Genomic DNA, 24,503 nt, shown 5'->3' with positions numbered 1-24,503 from the left:
CTTTTGAAGTGTCTCTATTCCCTCAAAAGTCAGCACTGTCACAGCTAGTGTTGCAACTCCTGGTCATTTTTGTTTTTGCTAAATCTGGTGATTATTTTCTCACTTAAATTAAGAACAAAACAATACACAATGTCCAGAACTGTCAGAAAACATTGAAAAATGACCTCCATTGCAGGTCTGAGGTGATGTCTTCTAGTGTCTTGTTTTGACCAAGAGTCCAAAACTCAAAGCCGTTCCCTTTTTTGGCATAAAAGCTGAGATAACCAGCATTTGCATTTTCACTTTTGAAAAGCTAGAACGAGATAATTTGATGCATTTTTGCTTTGAAAATGACTTAAACAATGAACTACTTATCAGAATTTTTTTTCTCTTGATCCATGAATCAACTTTAGTCACAATGCTTGAAAGTAGTCCAGGGCTGCACTGAAGACCTGCATGAAATACATTTTTCCTACTGATCCCAGTCCTTCCACTGATTTTGGTCCCAACTTTCTCTGCAGTTAAAAAGGAATGTACTCACAAGCCACTCACATTGTCATTAAAGCCTCAGAACATGTTGCTACTGGAACAAGTACTTGAAACATACTTTAAGTGTGTGTGTATTCAAAGTAATGAAAAATCTTTTCTGTTTATTTGAATGTCAAGACTTTTTTAGCGCTGCGAGCCAGCAGAAACGGTCTGATTTTGACAGCTTGGTTTTATTGAAGTCTTTGATACGCCGTGTGCCTGTAAAGTACTGTACTGTACTGTGTGTCACTCTGGTCCTTGAGCTGTGTGTTATGAACAATAGGCCAGGGAGTCGTACTGGAGAGCAGAGAGGAGAGCTGCCTGTATTTATGACTCTGCTGTTGCCTTAATGCTGCTTAAAACACTCAGCAGGCTTTTTACTTTAATGAGGGCCGGGCCGTGCTACAGCACCCTGCTGCAGCGTGCTGCGTGACACCGAGTGAGTGGTGTGTGTGAGTAAGATACGGCTACATATGTGAAGGCGTGTGTGTTGGCATGAGCTATCAGGTGTGTGTGTGTGTGTGTGTGTGTGTGTGTGGTCATTGTATATGCCGCTTTTGGAGTGTCTGAAATGCCTGGCTGTAGTTTTAAATGTACTGGCTTCAGCTAAATAAGACATCTCAGTGTATGTGTGAGACAGTGTGTCTGATTGGGCCTGCGTAGGTGTAAAACCATTGTGCATTTCTTTCTCGTTTTCTTACAATATGTTTTCTCAGAATTATCTCTTTTTCTTAACCCACCTACACACACACACACACACACACACACACACACACACACACACACACACACACACACACACACCACCATCTCTGTTGACAGGGTAAATTGTATGAAAAGCTTTTAAGGCAATTAGTGGATTGAGTTGGAGCCTTTCTTCCCATTCGCACTGTTCATTAGCAGCTCCTCCAGTCTCTGATATTACCATCACTCCAAGCTGGCATCAACACCACACATTTCTTGTGTGTGTTTGTGTGTGTATGTGTGTGTGTGTGCGCGCACATGTGTTTCTGCATGGCCCTGTGTGTATGTGTGTGTGTGTGTGTGTTTTACATCTCCTCGCTGGAGCACAATTTCAAAGCACACAATTGTCAGAAAATAGATCCTTGCCGCCCCGCCGTTCCGACTATTTTAATCCATTTCAATAAAAGCACAAAATCCAAAATTCAATGAGACACACAAAAAAATCATTACGGTTGTCATTGCATTTCTTGCTTGATTATTTCTTTATTAGCCGTTTATTATTCCTGAAACACGATCATCTGTCTGCCTCTGTATTCGTTTCGGTTTTCCCATTAGAAATGAACTGAGAGGGGTTTTAAACGCTCGGGCACGGCATCCAGAGTTGCGCTTGTGAGGCCATCACACCTTGTTGTCGTGTGCTCTGTAGACTATATAACACTGGATTAGGTGACATATACGCATACATACTGTACACGTGTTTCAATCAAGAAATGTCAGAGCAGCTTATAGCAGCGTGGAAGCTGATTTTGGTGTTTCGAGTTGCTCTCACCATTCATTTTCAGAAATGTTGAAAAACATCTTCTTCAGAGTGACATAACCCGTTTAAATGAATCTGAAACCAGCTGAAGCTTGTTTCAGTGTGTTACTGTCTGTGCTGCATAGTCTTCTTCTTCCTCTCCATAAATTGACACCTGTAGGAGGGAACATGGATCTATGGGAGCTACTCAAAAGCAACATTAGGTGATGCCCTGCTTCCTGGTTGCCACTAGGAGGCACACACTGTAGTGGGTGAGTGAGCAAATGAATGGATGTAAATGAATTATTTAGATCTGAAAATGATTAGAAAATCCCAGAAAGAGGAATAAAGCAGTGAATGCGTTATAGAGTTTGTTTTACTGTCTGCTCTATTATATATCCACTCAATAGAATCTTAATTATTTTCATTGTTTCTCGAAAAGCATTCTCCCACAAGTGGACTTTAAAAGAACATGGATGGAAAGTCTGAGCCTTGATTGGTTGAAATGCTCCTTTTGAGTTATTCAGCATGTGACTTAACAGTGATTCAGCAATTTTACACACATATCAGAAATTTCTAACTACAATTAAATAATGAAAAGGAGTTTTAAGGCAAGTTTTTGTTGAATTTTCTATGGATGCCTTAGAGTTTGAGCTCATTTTTATCTGTATATTTGTGTGCTGTTTCCTCAACTGTATTTATCTGTGTGTGTGTGTGTGTGTGTGTGTATGTGTGTGTGTGCGTGCGCGCACACCCACGCTTGTGCGTGCGTTAGAGAGTTAATTATGTGGAACACTGGAGCGTCGCTAGCTTTGAAGAGGGGAGAACCAAGGGCCGTACATTATTGATGAGTGACACACATTGCCGACATAGTCACAAACACAAACACACACGCACAGTCATCTGCACATGCACTATTGCATGTACACAACCTCAAATGTGCCCATACACACACACACACACACACACACACACACAGAGTATATATTTGGCAGCGATCCTTCCTCCAGCCCTGGAGTATTTAACAGTGGTTGCTGACACACTTACAGTACCTGCTATACATTGGGCTTCCAACATCTCTCTCTCTCTGGTCCGTATGGGACTGTCATTGGCCCTGTACGCTGCATTATTTAGCAGATGGAGTATTTGATCCCACAGTTAGAGCTGATCTCAGTCCATCATTAATGCTGAATTTGGCTGGAACCAGAGCAGGCTTTCATTACTGTCTCACTCACGCACACACACACATGCATGCACACACACTACGTATACACACACAGATTATGTCCTTATTATGATCTTCTATGTAAGAGTCTGTAAATTAATCATAACATGTTTATTTCCTCAGTCTAACTGTGCTGGTTTAGTTATGGCAGCAAAACAGATTTTCTTCTCCAGCGAATCTCCACAAATTCAAACCGGTGCCTCGTCGTATTTCTCGTAATGTGTCACTTTTGCAGTTTCTCTCGGCAGAGTGAACAGCTAAGACTGTTTCTTCAAATTTTACAGACTTGGAAGGAATACAGATATAGAAGAGTGAGAAAACATTAAGATATTTTGATATCCATTTCCACTCACTTTGATTTAGATGACAGCTGAGAGATACTTAAAACAGGGATGTCCCATCCATTTTTTTTTTTGGCTCTGAGTCCTTGAACTCTGAGTATCTGTCCATACTAAGTCCAGCCCTATGCTTAAATGTTGAATAAACACATTGAAGTAACAGTGGTAGCCTAAATCTGACACAGGCTACCTTCTTCTATCTGCCTTTTTTTTTTTTTTTTTTCTTTTTTACAAGTTTCTTGATCTAAGAATAATAATAATGAACTTTATTCATATGGCACCTTTCATACAAGAATTGCGTGTCAAAGTTATGTTCTGGATTCTCTGTCCTGTTCCTGCGTCTGACTTCCTGCCTGCTCTGTGCAGCTTGATGCTGCGTCCATCAAAAATAGACTAGGTGTGTATTCTCTGTGGAGCACAGCGGAGAGCCACTTCTAGGACACCTGGTGGAATTGCAAGCATTGTTTAGAACAGTGGCGATTAGCTCCAGCTGCGAATTTAGGTGTTGAGATCTTTGATCTATTTACTCACTGTATCACTTTATAACATGATAATATGGCAGTGTTGTGTTTACAGTGTGTTCTTCTGCCCTCAGTTTGACTACCAAAATGATACATAAACCTTGATACTTTGAATTAGAGCCGCGGCAAATTCAAAACACTGCCACTGTCATTGCAATAAGAGCATATAGCACTGGGCCGTAAGTGCTAAATTTATCCAGTGTTGACCCAATGAGTGTTGAAAAAAGTTAGATGTTCATCCTTGGAGGTGCTCTGAATATCAGACACTTTTACTTCTGGACACCTGCGATAATTCCTGCCACTTCTAAAATCCTGTTTTCCCAAAAAATAATCAGTCACACTCCAAAATCTGTAATAATCTCTTATTTCTTTTTTTTGAAATGAGGGTCCTTGGAAATGAAACGAGCTCAGAAGCCTTAAACACTCGCTCTCTGTCATACTGCGTTGGACTGATGCAGATTTCTGCTCCAGTTCAATAGCTGCTCACCCAGTCAGTGCAAACTGGGGACACATTGTTTTTTATGGAGGCATATTATTGTTTTATTGGGGTCAAGGGTCAAGCGCGTATGCTCTAGGCTCTGGCTGCAAATCGATAGTGTATAGAGCAGCCCAAGGAGCACAAATATTGATTAATGAATATGCGTAAATCTCATGTCACACCACATCTCTCTCTCTCACGCACACACACACACACACACACACATGATCACACAGGTACACATCTATCCACATGGTGCAGACACACATGCATGCACTTACACATGCTGAGGCTGACGTGAACCCACAAGCTACAGTAGCTTGTGTGAGATGTTGTTGTTAACGATATGTGTTTGTGTGTGTCCTTGTCTTTGTGGTTACGGACCATTTCCCAATTCATGTACAGACAGTTAGAGACTCGAGGGATCATGCTGGTGCTACTGACCTTTTTCCTCCAGTAGCCAGAGATCCTTTACATCAGCTGCTGCCTTTTTCGATACCAACCTTCGGCTTTTTGGGAGATTTAAACCAAAAGACTCAAATATGACTTAAGTTTTCTTATTTAGTGGCTTTTTTCTCTGACAAATCAGCCTTTGGCAGCTAAGAAGCCCATCCTTCTGTTAATGTAAGTAATGCAGTGATGGAACGTCCCTGCAAAACACAAACAGAAGATGATTTAAAGGTGCTCCGTGTCTCATCTTTAAACATCATTATACCATTAATAGTGATACCCTGGTGCAATTACTGTAAACAAATGAGGCCCTGGACTAGATGATTGGTAGCCTGTATCTGGCTTCATCTTTCAGGGAAACACATAACAGTTGCTCATGTTAACGTTTATTTTTCCACAGGGAGGAAAGTTCAGGCACCAGCTAGGCCTCTTTCAGTGTGATGCACCAGTGCTATTTGCAGTATTTCTCAAGATGTAGCAAAAGGTAAAGTCATATAAATCTGAAGCGCTGCACGGTATCAAACACTCAGCTATAACCATCAGAAATAGATATGTCAAACGTCCATTTAAGTCACATTTTATGCACCGCTACACAAAAGGAGCTTTGCATTAGTTCCAAAGGACCAAAGTTGTGCTTGCATCAACTGATTAGCTTCAGCCAGCTGTTTGTGCTTGTTTGCGAGTCTTTAGTTAAGCTAACAGTCTCCTCGCTCCAGTTTCACACTTAACGGACGGGCAGGAGAGCAGTGATGATCTTCTCGTCTAATGTTTGGCAAAAATGCAAAGGAAAAAAATCCCAAAATATCAAACTGTTCCTATGATGCGGGAGATTTGTACTCCTCCTCCTCAAAGAGCAGAGCCAAATAACTATAATAAGAGTCTGCTGTAAACGGTCAGTGTCTTGAGACTTGTGACTGAACTCATTCCTTCTTGTTACAGATGAGTTGAGGATAGATGCTGTGGAAGAATTTTTTAGCCATGTTATTTTTCTCTTTTCACCATTTACCACTGTCAGAAACTCTAAAGTCGGAAGCTGGAATTAGAAAATCAATAGTCTTCTTCCTGTATTGTGCCACAAAGCAATCTCTCTTTGTGCCGTAAAGTAATCTGGCTGGTTTCCAAGTTAACTCAACCCCGTGGCACACAGTGTAAGATGTTGTGTCGATGCTGAGTCTAAATTAGTCAGGTTTCCACCCAAATGTTGCTCAAATTTTCAAAAAATCTCCAACAGAAAATGCAAATTCATGCGTGCTTCCATCCACTACTGTTATGTGAGTATTAGGAGTTGGTTCATCAAGATAATTTTCAGTCAAGTTCCATTAAACCGCTGCAGAAGAAGAGATTATGTAATTAAAAGACCATCAGTCAAACCTCAAATAATGGAAAACAATCTCGAAATCATTATGGAAATGTGGAATTTGTGTTTGTTTCATGTGTGAATTTGATGAAGGTTACAGTCTCCTCATCGCTCCACACAGATCTGATGTTCTCGTCTGCTATTTTTAGTTTCTTCAGGGGACGTTTGAGTGACGTTTGAGTCGTGATCTAAATCAGTTTCCACTGCAATTTGTCACATTTTTTGATAAAACTTTTACACCTCACCTGCAAAAACTTTTTTCGTGATATTTCTACTTTTTTACGCTCATAAAAACAGGAGGATGTAAACACACTCCGTGATGGCCTTCTTTATAAGTAATTGCACAAATATCTATAATTTCAAGATGCAGTGATTTATTGATATTAGAATAGTTTCATGTCTTGAGGGGTCAAAAGCAAAACAATTGATGTAAATTCCTCCTATGGGCTGACACAGATAACAGCAGGAGATAAAGAAACCTCACTAAGGCTGATATGATCCTTTAATCCTTTACCCTCAGCTGTAGCCTTTGCCCCATAGCAAGGACAAAATTCCTCTCCTCTTCTCTACCTTTCCACTTTCTATCAACATGATGACATTGTGTGCGTGTGTGTGTGTGCGTGCGCGTGTGCATGTGCGTTACACAACTATACAGCTCCTCTTGACTTATTGAAAAAGGAGACTGACTTCTGAGGGCCCTGTGGTGCGTCTGAAGTCCTCTAAGCTGCTGACCTCCTCACATCCAGAGCAGCTCGGTGGATGAGACGCTTTTGGATTCTCTCTCTCTCTCTGTCTGTCTCTCTGTCTGTCTCTCTGTCTGTCTGTCTCTCCCTCTCTCTCTCTCTCTCTCTCTCTCTCTTTTTATCTTTACCCTTTTGTTTCAAAACAAGACTGAAGCGAGCATTGTGGAGTGTATTTAATGCCCCTCGCTCTCTGTCTTTGTCTTTTGCTCTTTTTATCGCCTGCCTATCTCTCACTCTCTCTTGCTGTCACCCATCTCACTAAACCAGGGTGACATGACCAGTCCTGGGTTGCTATGGTGACAGTCCCACTGGTATGGCGGCAGTGGAGATGGCAATGTTCAACGGGTCCGCGTGTCTGCTTGCAAGTGCATATTTCTGTGTGTAGTTATGTGTGTTCATATGCCTGTGAGTGTGTGTGTGTGTGTGTGCAGGCGTGTTGCGTTGCGGCCTCCTGCAGATGTTCTCTGGCCCCAGTGCCTCCTGCCAGCTGCTCCGCCCCCAGAACACACAAGCACACAAACACACACACACACACACACCTACACACCCACACACACACACTCCTCTTAATTAAGAGCCCTGTGCCATGGTGGGCGACTCAACGGGGGTGTGATGGCACACACACCATATACACACACACATGCACACCAGAAGTGCTCAAAACAGTGTGTCTATTAGCACTTTTTTGTGTGTGGGGAGATGATCCACTGGTGTTGCCCTTGAAGCCCTGTGGTGGCGATAGTGGTGGTGCTGGTAGGTAAACAAGCAGCTAATCAGGCCTGTGTGTCTAATCCACACAGTCCACCAGGCACCACAGGCAGGGTTACTGACACTAACAGACTCTCTCTTTCTGTTCAGCGGGTGTTGAGAGGAGGAGGAAGGAGGTGGGAGGTGGGGCAGGAGGAAGAGGACGAAGAGTGGCAGAAGCAGCTAGGATCTGGTTGGAGATGAGGGCAAGAGAGAGGGGAAGGGAGGAGGTGGAGGTGGAACTGCCAAACTAGATGGAGGAGGGAGTGGGAATTTTGAGATAGTTCAGGAGGTTCGTTCCAGTCAGTCAGGAGGAGACACGAGTTTGGAGGGACGACACGTGAGCTGGAGCGATGATGTGTGCGGTGATGTGCAGGACTCGTGCACTGTTGTCATATGCCACTGCTGTTCTCTCACCTGAACCTGAGACAACACTCCCCCACGATCGCAGCCTTTTCTTTTAGTGCAATCTGAATGTGTGCTTGCAAAGAATTCTGCAAGAAAACTGCCATAATTTCATGCACATTCTTAATAGAAAATATTTTTAGGATAGCCTCTCAGTAACCATTACACCTGGGTTTGAACAAGGCCGCTTAAGGGACGTGAGTCAGATTAGGGATGAGCAGATACAGTAGAGGATAGACCGATATATATTCTTTATACTGTATAAATGAATACAAATGCTTGATGATTTCAAACAAAAACATTTCAGGCATGAAAATATTTCTTTTAATCCCTGCACATCACCTCAAATGCATCATTTCATTTGCCCTGCCAAGTATCTAATAAATACAGACACTGACATGATAATAATCAACTGGATTTTGTTTGAGAAATAATGTGATTAATAGCAAAGACAACACATTTGCTTCATAAATATTATCCCAATAAACAGAGTCTTTGGATGTTCTAAATTTCTCTTTAAATGGTTCATCCACTACTACTGTAAAACCTAAACATATCACACCGGCTGCTGCCAGCATGCATGAGCTATCCTCATGGCTGTGTGTCTGTGAGTGTGCAACAGAATATTCTTTAGCCAATCTCTGTGTTTATGCCTCAGAAGGAAAGACTGACATGTACAACATTAGCTGGCACCGAAGAAGAGTAACATGGAACACGTATAACACCAGTATTGGAAGCCTTTCTATCTTTGCCTGTGGATGTTTGTAAATCCCTTAAATTTGCTTCAACCCAGCTCATGAAAACTCACCTATAAATTCATATTTTATGTCCAATTTGTGCAGCATCTATCTATCTATATATACACATAGATAGATATTAAGTAGAATGTTAATGTACACTGTTCTTACATTGATCCTCTCCTTGTTTTCCCTCTGTACAGTATGTTCTTCTCTATTCTGCCCTCAGCCCCTCCGCTTTAATGTTTGTCTTGGTCTCATCTAGATTCACTGTCACTTGGTCCTGCTGTTCTTCATGGTCCTTATTATCTCTTTCTTACTCCCCTGGTCTCTTTTTAACCTCACCCATCCCTCTAAATTCTCTGCTCTTTGTCTCCCCTCTCTCTCTCCCTCTCTCTCTCTCCCCCTCCCTCCCTCCTCTGCTCTGTCATCGCCTCTCCTCTTCCTCCTAACACACACACACCCGGACACGACAGAACACCACGGATAGTTAATAATTCTCTAATTTCCGCTCTTCACGGCGCATAGAAGGTGTCGCAGATAACCTGATTTATCAGACAGCTATTAGAATGTGAATCAGGGGTATTAAAGCAATGGACATTAACGCGCACATTGTTTAAACAACGCCACGGGACTAATGGATTTCAAAATGAATTTGTCAACACCGTTCTCCGTGAATATAATTAGTCAAATGAGAGCAAAGCAGTGGAGGAGACCAGAAGAGGAGTTGGGAGGTAGTTTAGTAGGAAGAAAAGGAAGTCGTGCACACAGACAGTGCAGCAGGGAGCTGTGAGGAGGTGAATAGATGGAGAAACATACACTGGCGTCTGTAACTGTGATATATGTCATGTGATGCTGATGGAGACGAATGGGATTATCAGTAGATATGTTAAATACAGGGAGCAAATAGCCTCCTTTTTTACCCAAGGGCACTTGAGTTTTAGAAAAATAAACAACTTATTAGGCAGGCTGAATAGTCCTGGAGTGGTGTCATTAAGTTCTGGGACTGACATTCGATATTGTTTATCGTACTTAAAGTTTTTAATATATTCAGCAGAGCAGTGAATGAACGGTTCCAAGCAGAAGCAAGAGAGAAATTTATAGTTTTAAGAGGAAGGCAGGGCATTTATCTGTGGCACTTACACAACAGAAGTTAACACATTTGTTACAGAAAGCACATCATAGAAAGGAAATAGTCAATACATAAAGTTAGAATTGAAAGACTTTGTTTTCACTTCTCTTACTTTGGTGAATCTGACAGGGTCCTCTTAAGAGTACTCTGAGCTTTAGTCTGTACTGATTCAGTCTGCAGATCCGGTCCTGGTTCACTCTCTTGCGATGGCTCTGCTGTATGTCTACCCTCTTCCATCACTATCTGTGTATGTGGGTGTGTGGCGCTCTACAGACTTGCACTTGTGTCGAGTAACAAGAAATTTCAAGTGATGCCCAGTGACTGACAGAAAGTGTTTAACTTGCAGGTAAAATCTTGATTATGAATTTCAGAAGTAATAACGGTGATGTAACGTCTGAAAGCGCGCTGAAACCCACACACTGTGGAAAAATAAAGACATTTCTTTAAAGTGGAGAGCTCCATTGAAGGAAGCATCGCAGACCTGCAATGAACTTAAGTCCCATCACACACATACACACACACACACACACACACACACACACACACACACACACACACACACACACACACACTTCCTCTGCCACCACAAGCTTCGTGTCTGGGTCCACCGCAGGAGGAGAGCTGGCCGCTGGGCAGACAGGGCAGCGGGGTGTGGTGAGGGGGCGGTGAATGCGTGCTGCTTGAATACTAATGTCCCACTTTAGAAGTCAACCTCTTCTCCATCCCCACGTCCCCTCTGCTCTGTCCCTGTCTCTCCTGCATCTTGTCTTTACTGTCATTTCCCTTCAGTCTCATTTCTCTGTTCTTTTTTTCTCACCTCTCCCACCACTCTAAACAGTCCTTTTCTCCCTCTCTCGTCTTCCTCCACCTTGTCTTCTCTGTCTTCTCACTTCTGTCCTCTTCTTCTTTCCTCCCTGTGCCAAGCTTTCCATCACCCACGCTCCCTCTACATCCTCCCAACTCAATCCTTTCATTCTGTATCACTCATCAGACTCTGTCTTCTCCCCAAGATCATTCGCTTTGCCATTCACTTTTTAAACCCACACACTCACACACACACACACACACACACACGCACAGAGACACACACCTCCTTGACAGGGCCAGCTAATTACAGGCAAGTGTCCACTCCAGCCCTTCTTAAATACCGAACTGATTAATGAGATGGAGGTGTAGGGCCAGGAAGTCTCACCCTCGGCGGGTGGTGATACACACCCATCTCTCTGCAGCTCTCACACACGTACATACACACCTTTCTTTTCCTTTTTCACATTTGCAAAATGCAAATTATCAGCTTCATTACAGAAATACTGGTATCAGTTTTTTATGGCTTACCTCCTCCCTCATGTGTCTCAGCCCTTCTTCTACTCCACCTGTCAGTAGCAGAGGCAGCATGTTGACTTTTTTTTTGTACAGTAACTCCTGCAGAGGAGAGCTAAGCGACGAGAGCCAGCCGGGGGCCCCTTGTGTAGGGGGGCCTCCTCTGAAGTGATGTTGGCTCATTTTCTCAGTGTCGGCTCAGGCACGACTCACCGTTGGCTCAAAATGGCCTCCGACACATCTCTGTGTCTGATTTGTGTGTGTTTGACCCTGAGGACTGGCGTGAATGCTGCCGGAGCAAGGAGATAGAGTGCAGCTGCTGCCACTGAATGCTGACGCACATGCAGAGCAGCAAACGCACACACACACACACACGCACATGCACACACCAGCACAATCACAATCTAGACTGGGTCAGCCAGGTTCAAAGCATTTGTATTCATGGAGGGTTTTGCATTGGCTCCACCACCTACAGTGTTTCATCTAACTGTGGAACGTAGCTTTCTACTTTCACACTCACAAGACCTTGGACTGTGTTGGAGTGTGTTCATGGCTGTATTTATGGCAGTATGGTGCTACCTGGGTGAATACATCTGACTGAATGCATTTGTCCACTCAGATCATCCTTGTAAATACTTGAAGGTACAGTGTTTTGATGCTCAAATTGACCCTTGTGACACACAAGTTTTGAGCATACACATGCTCATGCTGTGCGTGTGTCAACCCTGATCCAAATACTCGTGTGTGCACTGCAGAGAACTGTGCACAATCAGGTACTTGCATGTACATGGCAAGCCATTGAAATCTTCCATAGGTCGGCAGTGAAGTCATATAACAACTTCAAGCCCACATCAAATAGTAATTGGACTGCTATTCTAGTTTACCCACCACTCAAATAGCTTTACAACATGTCAGCATTTACCCATTTACACACTAATGGCAGAGGCTGCCATGCCAGGAGCCAGCCTGCCCATCAGGAGTGATACAGCGCTGTCTTTCCAAAGGGCCCCAGAGGTGATAATTCTATGCTCCCCCCATTCACACACACACACTCTCAGCATGCTGCAGCCATCACGAGAAATTTTAGATTCAGTCTCTTGGAACAGCCTCAGTCAGCTGATTGGGCCACTAGCTGCACAGCTAACTAAGCTTACTTGCTCGCGATAGCTACAGCAAAAAGTGTAGTTTGCAGCAGTTAGCAGTTACTCTGGTGATATTCTGCCCCTGATTTGTTTGGAGTGACCTTTGGCAGTTGGCCAGTTCTTATACATTGTACCTTTAAATAACTTGAGTTGACAAATCCCATTTCGCCCCCATCATTGCACTGAAACAGCTTTTGTTTAGGTCCTAAATTACCTTCAAATGAACACTTATTGAGGCAAAATTTCTATTTCTGGTGCAGGTCTTACTTGGAGACAGATTTTTTTAAAATCTCTATTAGCCATCTTACTTCAGAAGTAAGTGGAGGGCCACAAGGGTCAATACTGGTCAGTCTATACGTGCTGCTGTGAAACCAGATTTTTCAAAGCAGTAAGATTAATTGCCAGACTTAAATGTACATTTCTCTTTGATGGGAAGATTATGGTGCCATTGACATACTTCATTTATCAACATGATAACTGAATGTGTCAAAACAATCTCTTGCTAAATAAAGACAAATCTGAGGTGATTGTGTTTGCTCCCATAATGAAAGACAGAAAATCACATCTTATCTCTACTTGTAAAAATGTATTTCCAAAAAAGACAAGGTCCACATTCTGGCAGTCATTTTAAACCAATTTTAGCACCAGCCTTATATCATCTAATAATATTGCTAGAGTTAGGGCGCTCATGTCTGAACACTATCATGAAAGCTTACATATTCATTCATCTCAAGCAGGTTAGACTATTGTAACACACTTTTTTCAGGTCTACTGAAGTAAACTCATATGCAACTACAACTTGCCAAGCTGCCAGAGTTATAACAAAAATAAAAAAAAAAAAAAAAATTAGACCCATTCTAAAGTTTCTGCATTTGGTTATCAGTAAGTCAGAAAGTCCATTTTAAAATCCTGTTACTGGTGTGCAACTCACTCACTGGACTCAGACCAAATTATGCCTCTGACATGTTTTCTCTGTTTGAACCCACTAGAACACAAAGCTCTTTTGATTCTGGTCCTTCCTTTGTTTCTCAGGTCAAGGCAAGACACAGGGAAGCTGCCTTTTGTCACTGTGTTACACATACTTCCAACTTTAATCTGACTATGTACAACCAACCTTTTCTCTGCTGCCTGTAATTTCAATTTTGTCCATGATTTGTTTTTTCAATTTCCAGAACTACTCACTGATCATCTTATCTTAATGTTTTAAATTGTTTGCTTTTTAATCCTATTTTATTTGTGAGGCAGGTGTCACTGAGTATGATGTGTTACGTGAATAAACTGCCTTACTTGCCTTGTCAATTATCACAGTGATTACCAACACAGCACATCCATTCATTGTTACTGGTGTCACATACTTGTACTTACAGTATAAGAGTGATACACTGTCAGTCTACAGAGCGGTTTCTTTACAGATTTTATGGTTCCAGTTGTCCCTCGTCTCCCTCTGTTACTCCTTCCATTCTTTCCTCCTCCATCCATCCTTTGCTCATTTGTTACTTTGTTCCCTCCTGAGCAGCTTGATGTTAATTTCTAAAGATTTCTCCATCACAAATGGAAAAGTGATGGTGTCACCATGTAAACGCTGACACGACTGCGTGATTGTCATCGCGTTAGGGTCTGACACACGCACACAGAAGCACAAGAACACGAGTGAATGCACACTAAGGTGTCTTTGTTATAATTGAGTTGAAACAAAGATGAGCTCTTAATAAAGCAGGCTTCTTTGCCTCCTGCAGACAAGCACTTCTTTTCACATAACAGCCTGGAGTCACTGTTTGTAGCGCTAATGTGCTGAGGTGACGCACACCTAGACTGGAAAATGTCTCATATTCTGGCTTCAACTCTTGCCTTTAAAAGCTTGACAAGTTCTCCCTAATTGGTGAGATGATTAGACTTTCTTACTTTGCTGTTCATTGTGATACGTGCTGGGAAACATTCAGGTCAGAAAAAGCATGTTTTTTGTAATTGGAATGAGCCGGCCCTTTAACATGATGTTGACCCTTTTTTTCTGCATCGTGTGTGTAAGTTCACTTTTTAAGATGATTGATAATTTATGAGGCGCATGTATTATTTTGCCCAGCCATAATGTCAGCAGCACCTGGTTTATGCTTGAGCATGTTAAGTCACCAAGAACCTCGAAGACAGTTTGCTTTTTGAGAGTATTGCTTTTTTTTCCTTAAATTTTGTGTGTGTGGGGGTGTTTTGGTGACTTGCATGGTGAATGCATAAATACATAAAACAATAACAACAATGATAGAGAATTAAAGCTTCGAGATTTTGATGCAAAAAGACAAATATTGGAGCCAAAGTGGTTGATTGATTGATCTGAGCTGGAGCAGAGGATGTGGGAGAGTCTCCTGATTTCACTGGTGATGAAGTTGGGGGATTAGAGAGGAAAACAGATCAGCATGAGGGGGGATTTGGAAGAGATATTTGACATTTCATAACTCCTTAATGAGTCACTTGAATTCCATATGAAGACGTCACGTCGGTCCACAGTGCAGTATCACTCAGCACACTTCAAACTTTGAATCAGAGTATGCGAAACCTACTCAGCATCCTCGCTTGGCCTCGTGTTCAGTGTGGAAATCCAACTTGGCTCAGGCAAGGAGGAAATTTGTCCAGAGAGCTCTTTCTCTTGTTCCCTTGAGAATAAGAAACTGAAAATCTATAAAAACCTCACAACTTTGTGATTGTTGGAAACACTCAGTATCAACTGATACTACATTTTCTGCCCTTTTCTTACTTGCTATGAACACAAGAAGCAGTCTAATGCAAAATGCAGTTTAACAAAATCGCCTTAACTATGAACTGCATCTCAGTGGAGTCGACTTTTCTGTTTGTTTTGTCCTCTTTTTCTGTTCACTTTGCTTGCCGATGAAGATGCGAGATGTGCTTGAAAACAGATGAGAAAATGCAACATTTACACTCATAAAATTGTGGCTGTATGTATCCCAGGAAATACCAGCCGACAGAAGGTGCTAATAACTGACTATGAGATGAAGTAGAAATGCATCTTATCAGTTCTTATCAGTCACAAGTGTTCACAAATAGAAATGCAAAATGTGTGCATTAGTGGTTTTAGGAGAATAAAAACACCTGGGATGTGTTGGCTGTGTTTATGGGTCGGCTGTTAGCATCTTCGAGGTGAGGCTCATCAGTGGCAGGTGAAAAGAAGCAGCTGAGGAGACGCTGTATGTCATGGAGATAGCACATGACTGTCTACACCCTTCATACACCGTCTACGCCAGCAGTCCATGAGGAATTTGGCATTCCAATTTGAGAAAGTAAAAAAAAAAAAGAGAGAGAGAAAAATATGATTTAAAACAAAATGCATGTAAACTTCAAAAGGAAACGAGCCAGCCAGCAACGGAAGAAGTGTGTCTGAGGCATGAAAATCCAAAGCGGTGGATGAGGAGAGAATAAAGCATCAGTGGTTATGTAGAGGACGTAGCAGGTTGACCTGGCACAGCATGGCACAGCATGGCAGGCTCCAATGAGGCTTCACTCACCCAGGGCTCCTTCCTGCCTGAGCTCAACACAATCAGGCCTCAACGGCAAAACCGACTGCAAGTTACCATGACAACCCGGAGGCACTGCCTGCATGGGACAAAGGCTGGCAGGTCCCGTGTGTGTGTGTGTGTGTGTGTGTGTGTGTGTGTGTGTGTGATTGAAAACGAGAGAGAGAGAGAGTGAGTGATGTGTGGCAGAGCAGGCGCGGCCCTCCTGGGGCCCTCATTCGTTTGTCTCTCGCTGGGACCACAGGAGCCCTGATGCAGCAGAGATGGAGGAGGAGGAGGTGGTGGTGGTGGTGGTGGTTGGGGTGAGGAGAGGGGGAGGACAGGGAGGGGGCAAGTGAAAGAAAGGCGACTGATGTGGAAAGAGAGGATGGGAAAAAAAGATGCAGGAAAAGGTGAAGAGTGAAGGAAAGAATAAGAAATGGAAAAAATGGCCGAATGAATAGACTGAAATTTGGGGGACGAGAGATTTTTCTGTGCCCATTTGTTCATTCACTCATCCATCAGTCATGTGGAATACCTCAAATAGCAAAGCCTGGGTCTTGACACAGCATGCTATAAAAATTTGACTTCGCTGTTACATTTTGGCAAATTAATTACACCAATTAGTAGGGTACTCAAAATTCAAAGTTTTAATAACCTGTCTAGCACACTAAGTTCAAATGACTTGAAACAGCTCCTACATGGCTCCACGGAAAATAATGAAACAGTGAGTGCAACTAGGCATGGTCTGATCGCAGCGTTTTACTGCACCAAATCATCAAAAATGACGAATTTGCTTTTTTTTAAAACATCTTTGTTTCGAGCATCCTGTTTCTTCCCAGCACCACCTATACAGATCATCACTTGATTTGTGAATAATTCATGATTTTCTTTTTTATTTCTCCCTGTATTCAGGAGTAGATCATGCAAACAAAGACCTGAAGAAAAACTTTGTAAGTAAACTCAAAATGTGATTTTGCCATTTAAAGCTGCGCTGTAAGATGTTCTCATTGTTGCTGTCTCACATACAGGAAATCTCAGGGACGGTCTGCAACGTCATTTCTCGTTAAGTTGCCTTTTTATGAGGCTATAATTTTCCATCAGTGCTGTGTGGTTACACCAACATAATTGGGGTTTTATTAGACTGAAATCTGTGTCGAGTTTTCTCTTTAACTTCCCAATTTCTCTATTACTTAAACCCTGACACAGTAAGATGTTCATGTAGTGATAAAGTAGTTTTGTCCTGTTGTGGTCTAGCCATGAAGCATATGTGGAGTGGCAGCGTTGTTTGTTCCTGCGTTGTCATATATAATCCTATAGGCAGTTTGAAGCACACAGGCTAACTTGTACTTTGTCAGAGCAGATTGTCTGGCATGGATAAACCTGGCTGGAGAGAGAGAGATACATAATTGCTCTTGTACCATTTGCTGCCAAGACATCCTCCTCCCGTTATGCCTATATACACAGGCAAACAAGTCATTCAAACATGTTCACTTTTATGAGGCACGCACAAACCAGGCAGAGACACACACACACACACAGAGTCTCAGGCATCTCCAGTGACAGTGATTGCCGTCAGTCAGAAGAAATATGTTGACAGACTAATTCAAGTGGCACTATCAAGAGTTTTTCATGGGATTCCTTCATTTCCTGTCATGTCGCTCTGATGTTTTGTGTGGAGGGTTGCATGATGTTGCGCTGTGCTCCATTTGTTTTGTCTGGATTACAGGAGGCCCTCGCGAGTTTTGACCTGCGTGCTTCACATGGTCTGTCTCATGATCCCATGCCTGTCAGAGATGAGGAGAATAGGTAATGACTGTCAGTAGACTGAGCAATTTAATTAACCCTTTAAAGCTGAAAAGCATAAATTGATTAAACAGTGTATTTATCTGTTCTCTGTGATGAAGATGCAAACGCTAAGGCCTACTCATCTCACAGTCATAACAGAACCTGGTACTGCATTTCATTAGCTAGCTGCATTTTATGTGGTTTCAGGTTTAAGACATTTTTGCCACATACATTTGTTCTTTCTCATCCTTGCCTTTTGTAGCATATATAGTATACAGTAGATGATGAATCTAGAATAAGAAGCCTGTTTCTGTCTACCTCTACGTGCAAACAAATAAATTCTTAATGATTTTCATTGGTAAATCTGCCACTGTTATCACTGTAAACCAACTCTGGTGCCATGTGAGAGCAGAAAGCTTAACAGGCTTAGCACTAGTAGGCAAAATAGGGGGATTATCTCAGCGAACAGTCAATTAGTTATCCCACTGAAGGATATTGAACTCACAATGCAATTTCACAAAATGATGCTATGGTAAATATGTTAGATTTTGAAAATGTAGTAAATACAAGTTAAAACAGTGTTTCAGTGCGGCGTATGGACAGGAAATCAGCTGTAGAATGCTTTCCTTTGCTTTGAGCTGCAGCATCCTGTCTGTACCGGTCTGTATGAAATTGTCTGTCCAGGCTTAATTTGGGGTAAGCTCAGGTCAACACACAAAAAATCACATCTCTGCATATTCAGTCTCTAACATCTTATTCCCCCTCTGTTTCAGTCACGGTACCCGATGTGCAGGAGAAGTTGCCATGGAGGCCAACAACTCCTACTGCGGTGTGGGCATCGCCTTCAATGCCAGGATCGGAGGTGAGGAAAACAACGCAGCCTTATCGAGACGGTGGGAGGCAGTGCATTGTGGGTGTACTGCAGTGGCCAAGACTATGACATGACATTTTCCAAAACGCTTGTAGTGGGCCACAATTCCTGTCTTCTGAAGCAGACTCTATTGTGTGATAATGCAAAAAAAAAAAAAAAAGATAAAAAGGAATGAAAAAAGAAATCACTTATTCCCATTTGGAGGGTGCTTTAAACAACTAAAATCTGAACAATAAGAGCTTGATATGAGCATCATCTTCAACAATAACAAGATATTTTTGAGGGACAGTGTGTCTTTCTGCATCGATGCAAGAGACTTAAATAAAGAGGCATGTGACAGATTATTTCTCATGTTTCAATTGCTGTAGGAAATAAATGAGGTTTGTGACAGGATGCTTTGAAACCAGCCTTATGCAACTTTACCTTGAAAAACAATCGAACAAAAAAACACATTGAATTCATTCAAAAATAAATAATTCAATAATAACTCAAAGTCAAAGTCTGCAGTGATTCCTAGTCCAAAAGACAAAAAAAAAAAAATCATGTCCAGCACAACAGTTTGTTTCATGTTGAATCATTTTTAATAAAGGGGTCCTGCCATATTTGGTTTGGATGGAAATTGGAATTGTGTGGCTTGTTGGTTGTAAGCATAAGCACTCTAAAATTTGGCTGAAAATGATGAAAAAAATCTTCCAGTCTGCTCGAGCCTTACTCAGTGTCAGTGTAGGTTTTGTCTTTGGTGCCAAACTAGAGCTGCAAATCACCTCATCACCTGTGCAACTTCAAACTTAGAGGTTTCATGGAAGATGTGAAATTCGTCTGTTTGAAGATCTTTAAGATGGACTTGAAAAGACTGACAGAGTATGCAGACACTGTGCATTTCATGTGTTTGTGCTGTTTGGTTTTGAGTTCATGTGAATGTAACAGACTACACGGTGACTGGCTGCTATTGAGCCTTGCTGACCCTAATTAACTGCTCTATTTTTTGGTGGGAGCTTCAATAATGGCTTTTTAGTGTTGGCTGTAAGGTAGGCAAGGGTGAATGAACCGAATACACAAAATAGCCTGTTTTCTGTTGTGTAACAAAGACTTTTATAGGATGCACTGAGAGTGCTATAAAGCAAGAGTTCATGAGGCGTACATGGTGCTTCTGCAGGAGCATTTCCCACAGCCCTCAGCTCTGAACGCCTCAGAGCCAATTTCATACAGTGGTGTCATCAGCATGAAACATGGAGTATGAAAAGAATCCCTCAGCTGAACTCTGACATTTGAACTCTGCTCTGTGAGCTTTAACCCTTGACCCTGCCTCATTTGTCAGAAGCTGATGAGAGCCTCCTGCAGAATTGACAAAGAGAGAAAAAACAGTTTGTGAGGCAAGACCAGGAATGTGTTTCCATTGTTAGCCTTAATTTCACCTGGCTGAGTCTATTTTATCCCGACGCATAAACAGAGTCTGGCACGCAGGAGATGAAGGGGCAAGACCCAAATGAAAGATGCATGTTGAACTACTGGGTGCTGTGGAGACCTGTGCTCACTGTCTGACTGGCTGAGCTTTAGCCCTCTGTGTGCTTCTGTTTGGCAGGTTTACTGGAAATTCTCTGTGAATTGATGCAGCCTTGTTAGGGCGGATGTTGTTTTGAAAGTGCGCACCGTGATGCATCAACAGGTGAAAGACAAAGTCGGACGATGTTTGCCACATGTACATTTTGATACATTTCAAGCAGATTATATAAGATTTTTAAGACAATTAGCAGAAGAGGTGAATATTTTTTTTCAATTTTTTCAATATAACCACCAGAAAAACTCATGTGTTGATGTCCTTCAGTGGAAACTCACGAGATTTCATCTGAAAAGCTTCCCCTTTTTTTTTTTTTTTTTTTTCCTTCAGAAAAAGGACACTTGAACTTGACATTTCACAGACATGGATATTTTTAAAGTGTAAAGCCTAAGAATATCTGTTAGGGAGTGCAGGAATTTACGAGAGGTGCAGAATTGAACATTGTTATTCATGTCTACTTGGAGGCAATGAGGCGGTTATGAAAATGTATTCAAGAAAGCAAAAGTAAGGTTTTGATACTATCTGGGTCTGTGTGTGCACTGTCTACTGGAAGCAAATAATTAGCCGGGTTCAGCAGTCGATGTTTTCACGTTGTTAATGGATCATATGAGTACTTTTACGGAGCTGCTCGTAGTAACAAGCCCGCAGAGAATTATCTGCTGACTTTGAAGTTTAAAATGTCTTTTAGCTCTTTGTTTTGGCTTACCAGCCTGCATGTTACTGCTTTGTCTTACTCTCAGAAAAGTGTTTCTGCATAACGTCATGATGTCACAATGAAGTTGACCTTTGACCTTTTGGATATCTCATTTATCCTACGAGATATTAGTGTGACATTTTGGCATCATTAGCGTATGAATTCTTGAGCAATGGTCAAAAATGTATTTTGTTAGATCACTGTGACTTTGACCTTTGATCACCAAATTCTAGTCCAAGTGGACATTTGTGCCAAATTGAATAAAATCCCTCATGATGTTCCTGAGATGTTGCATTCACAAGACTGGGATGGACGGACATCTTGAAAACATACTGCCTCCGGCCACTGCTGTGGAAGTTGTATGAAGTTGTTTAAAGTGAACGTGCCGTCACATAAGCACAAAGAGCAGGTGGGTTTGCTTCCTGCTAAAAGCTGCTGCAGCCTGAACCTCTGCCTCTCCTCTCCTCATACAATTCTTCAATACTGACAAAATTTGACATAATGTGAAGCAATCCATACTTCCACCCGTGTATTATATGCCCGCAGCATATTGCGATGTTATTTTGGCTGCCGTTCTAAACTTTGGTAGCATACTAAGTTGCAGTGACCGGCTCCCTGGAGGTGAATAGAAGAAAAATCTTTGCTCAGCTTTTTCATCCACTGATGTCAAAATACAGCACTGCACGGCAACCTAGACCGCAGTCATATTGCAAGTATTGCAAGCAGTATTGCCACTGTAATGTGTCAGAGGGTGATGTGAAAATAAAGTGATCATTTGTAATGTTCCTTTAACCTAAAGTCGCTTAATGAGATGTTTGAGCTCCTCAAGCAAGAAAGTATTATTTATCATGTTGTATTGTACGTTTGTCACTGGGATTTTTAAACTATGTGTTATTTTTATTATAATGTTATTGCAATCATCAGGGGGTGTCGCGTTTTTGTTCATTTCAGAATTTGTGTTGTGCACTGAACAGTAAGTTTGTGGACTGTCTTTAACATACATCCAAACACTAATTTGTATTGCATTGGTAAATGATTGAGCACAGTCTGATACTACCCCACAGAAACTAGCACATCTTATATGTCTATAAAGGTGGAAATGAGGTGTTTTTGGCCGTTGGCGACTCATAATCCAGCAAAAAAGGAAAGACATTATGTTCAAGACTGTGACCAGACAGCTTGAAGACCTTTCTTTTTAGCCAACATTTTATAAGCTAAAATTAGTTAATACTGCTGAGAAGGAGCTAAATAAAGAACTAAAGATATTAATAATTGTGCAATTTTATTGTACAGCTGATGATGTGGCTGAGTCACTGCCATCGCATTCATGCACGTTCTCACCAAAATGACTTAGTTTGGGTTAACCTGTGACATTATTTTAACAACCAGGATGCAAACAAATGCAGATAAATAAGAAAAAAGCAAGAAGAATTCATACAGCAGCAGAAAACAGCAAAGAAGCAGATACAGAAACACACACACTGAGGAAACCAGAGAAAACAGATACAGCAAAAATAGGCACAAATGACGGCACCAGGGGCAGATTCTAGCACAGGCCAGCTGCTGTGTGTGTGTGTTCACAGTGTGTTTGTAATGCATTTGTAATCTAAGTATTGTGTTATAGCTCAGTTACTGCATCATCTCTCTGTAGATGGAAATCATATTAACCTTTATAACATGAAAAACAGAATCCTTGTGTCTGCTTTCAAACAGCACCAGGATACAAAATGCTTTTCCGCTATTTTTCGGGCAAGTGTCATTTTTTTGTTTCGCTTTTCCACAAGCCTTCCTCCGAACTCTCCATGACCTTTTCAATCCGTCCAGGTATCCGCTTGTTGGACGGCTCTGTCACTGATGCCATGGAGGCCACAGCTCTGACCTTCAACATCCACTTCATCGACATCTACGTCTGCAGTTGGGGCCCGCGGGACGACGGGGCCGAGATGGACGGGCCGAAGAGCCTGACAAAGCAAGCCCTTCGGCTAGGAACTCACAAGGCACGGCTTTCATCTCCAAGTTCACACAGATATCTGTCAGATATCTGCAGACATCCACACTGTCAGTGAAGCTGAGATTGGAAGGACAAAATGTCGGGTGTTGGATTATATCGATGGATTTAAATATACACTTATTTATTTTCAAAGACTGTCCATGGCAAGTGTTTCAGGGGATTTAGAAATACTCAAAATTGGTCCGCATAAAACTTAAGCTTCAGTTGAAAATGGCAGCACTTTACAGTCACAAAGTATAGCTGAAATCACATAAAGCAGCTGCAAACCGCTCAGGGTGTTGTCCATGTTTAACCATATTCCACATCTGACCCATGGCGCTTCTCCACTTTCTGCTTTAGTTCACTTTAGTTTCAGTCTCTGCGCTTGTGAATTTATAGAATTATGAAACATTTGCTCATTTTTCCATCCATATGGTGCTGAAACAAACAGATTTCAACATATCAAAACAAGCAAAAACAGAATTTCAATTAAAAATGACCAAAATGTTTCATTATCACTCAGGACAACGATGACTAATCCCAAAAGTTTTCATCATTGCATAAATGACAATCATTTACAAAAACTTACAATATGAGCGCCTTCTGTAACATTCTCCTCTGCTCTGTGTTGTGACCTGTAAATATACACAGTGAGATCCATTTCCTTATATGTGAGATTTAAAATGCTCCGCTGACCGCTAGATGGAAACATTCTTTATGAAATCCGCTTTTCACTTGTTCTCTCTCTTTGACTCCCTCTGTCTGTGTTGTCAGGGCCGAGGTGGAAAGGGCAGCATCTATGTGTGGGCGGCAGGTAATGGTGGGATGCAGCGTGACCACTGCGGCGCGGACGGTTATGTTAATTCCATCTACAACATTGCCATCGGTGCCGTCTCTCAAACGGGGAAGCCCGCCTCCTTTGGCGAGCCCTGCCCCGGTGTGATGGCCGTCACTCTGACAGGGGCCGGCGTGGGAGGCTCACTACCTCTGGTTACTGTGCGTGTACCACCTAACACATCTAACAACAGTGTTCATCATTAATGAGGTCGTATATGTGTGCGTCTGTGTGTGTGTGTGTGCGTGGCAGCAGCCCTGCTCTCTGGCTCCTGTAAGCTGTGAGAAGCCTGTTAAAGAGCAGCCACCGGTGTGATATTTATAGAGACCTGCCAAATGACCTAGGTGACTGCTGGGCACACACACACGCACGCAGACACACAGAAGCAAACGAGTGTTAATTGGAGGTAAAGCCTGGCTGTAGTGGCTGAGAGGGGGAGAGGAAGAAGCCGAGGTGTTGATGGTGGAGGTAGCAGTGAAAAGCCGGGAAGAAACGCACCGCCGACTGCAGGGCTACAGAAACAGAGCTGCCAATTTGATCAGTGTGATATCACCTGTGTCTGCTGGGATGCCTGCCCTTTTCCACCTCATGTTAGGAGGTGGTCAGACCAGACACAAGTTGGTTTTAATTATCATCACTGTAAAATTGTGTTGACATGTTCTAATGAGAGAGAAAAGACTGCTGC

At 42.2% G+C, this 24,503-nt stretch overlaps 1 protein-coding gene across 2 annotated transcripts in view; it reads left to right on the top strand.

Moving 5' to 3' along the window:
• LOC143324223 (proprotein convertase subtilisin/kexin type 4-like) overlaps window positions 1-24,503 on the top strand; it is a 165,259-nt gene that overhangs the window by 75,260 nt on the left and 65,496 nt on the right. For both annotated transcript variants that reach the window (XM_076736541.1, XM_076736542.1), the window contains exons 7-11: window positions 16,998-17,035; window positions 17,812-17,891; window positions 18,644-18,732; window positions 22,818-22,990; window positions 23,758-23,979. In XM_076736541.1, coding sequence (XP_076592656.1) covers window positions 16,998-17,035; window positions 17,812-17,891; window positions 18,644-18,732; window positions 22,818-22,990; window positions 23,758-23,979 — 602 coding nt within the window. The remainder of the gene's footprint in view (window positions 1-16,997; window positions 17,036-17,811; window positions 17,892-18,643; window positions 18,733-22,817; window positions 22,991-23,757; window positions 23,980-24,503) is intronic.

This window comes from Chaetodon auriga, chromosome 8 (assembly GCF_051107435.1).
Source record: "Chaetodon auriga isolate fChaAug3 chromosome 8, fChaAug3.hap1, whole genome shotgun sequence".
Lineage (NCBI taxonomy): Eukaryota > Metazoa > Chordata > Actinopteri > Chaetodontiformes > Chaetodontidae > Chaetodon > Chaetodon auriga.
The sequence above is the reverse complement of the archived record's forward strand: the minus strand, read 5'-3'. Positions and strand labels throughout refer to the sequence as shown.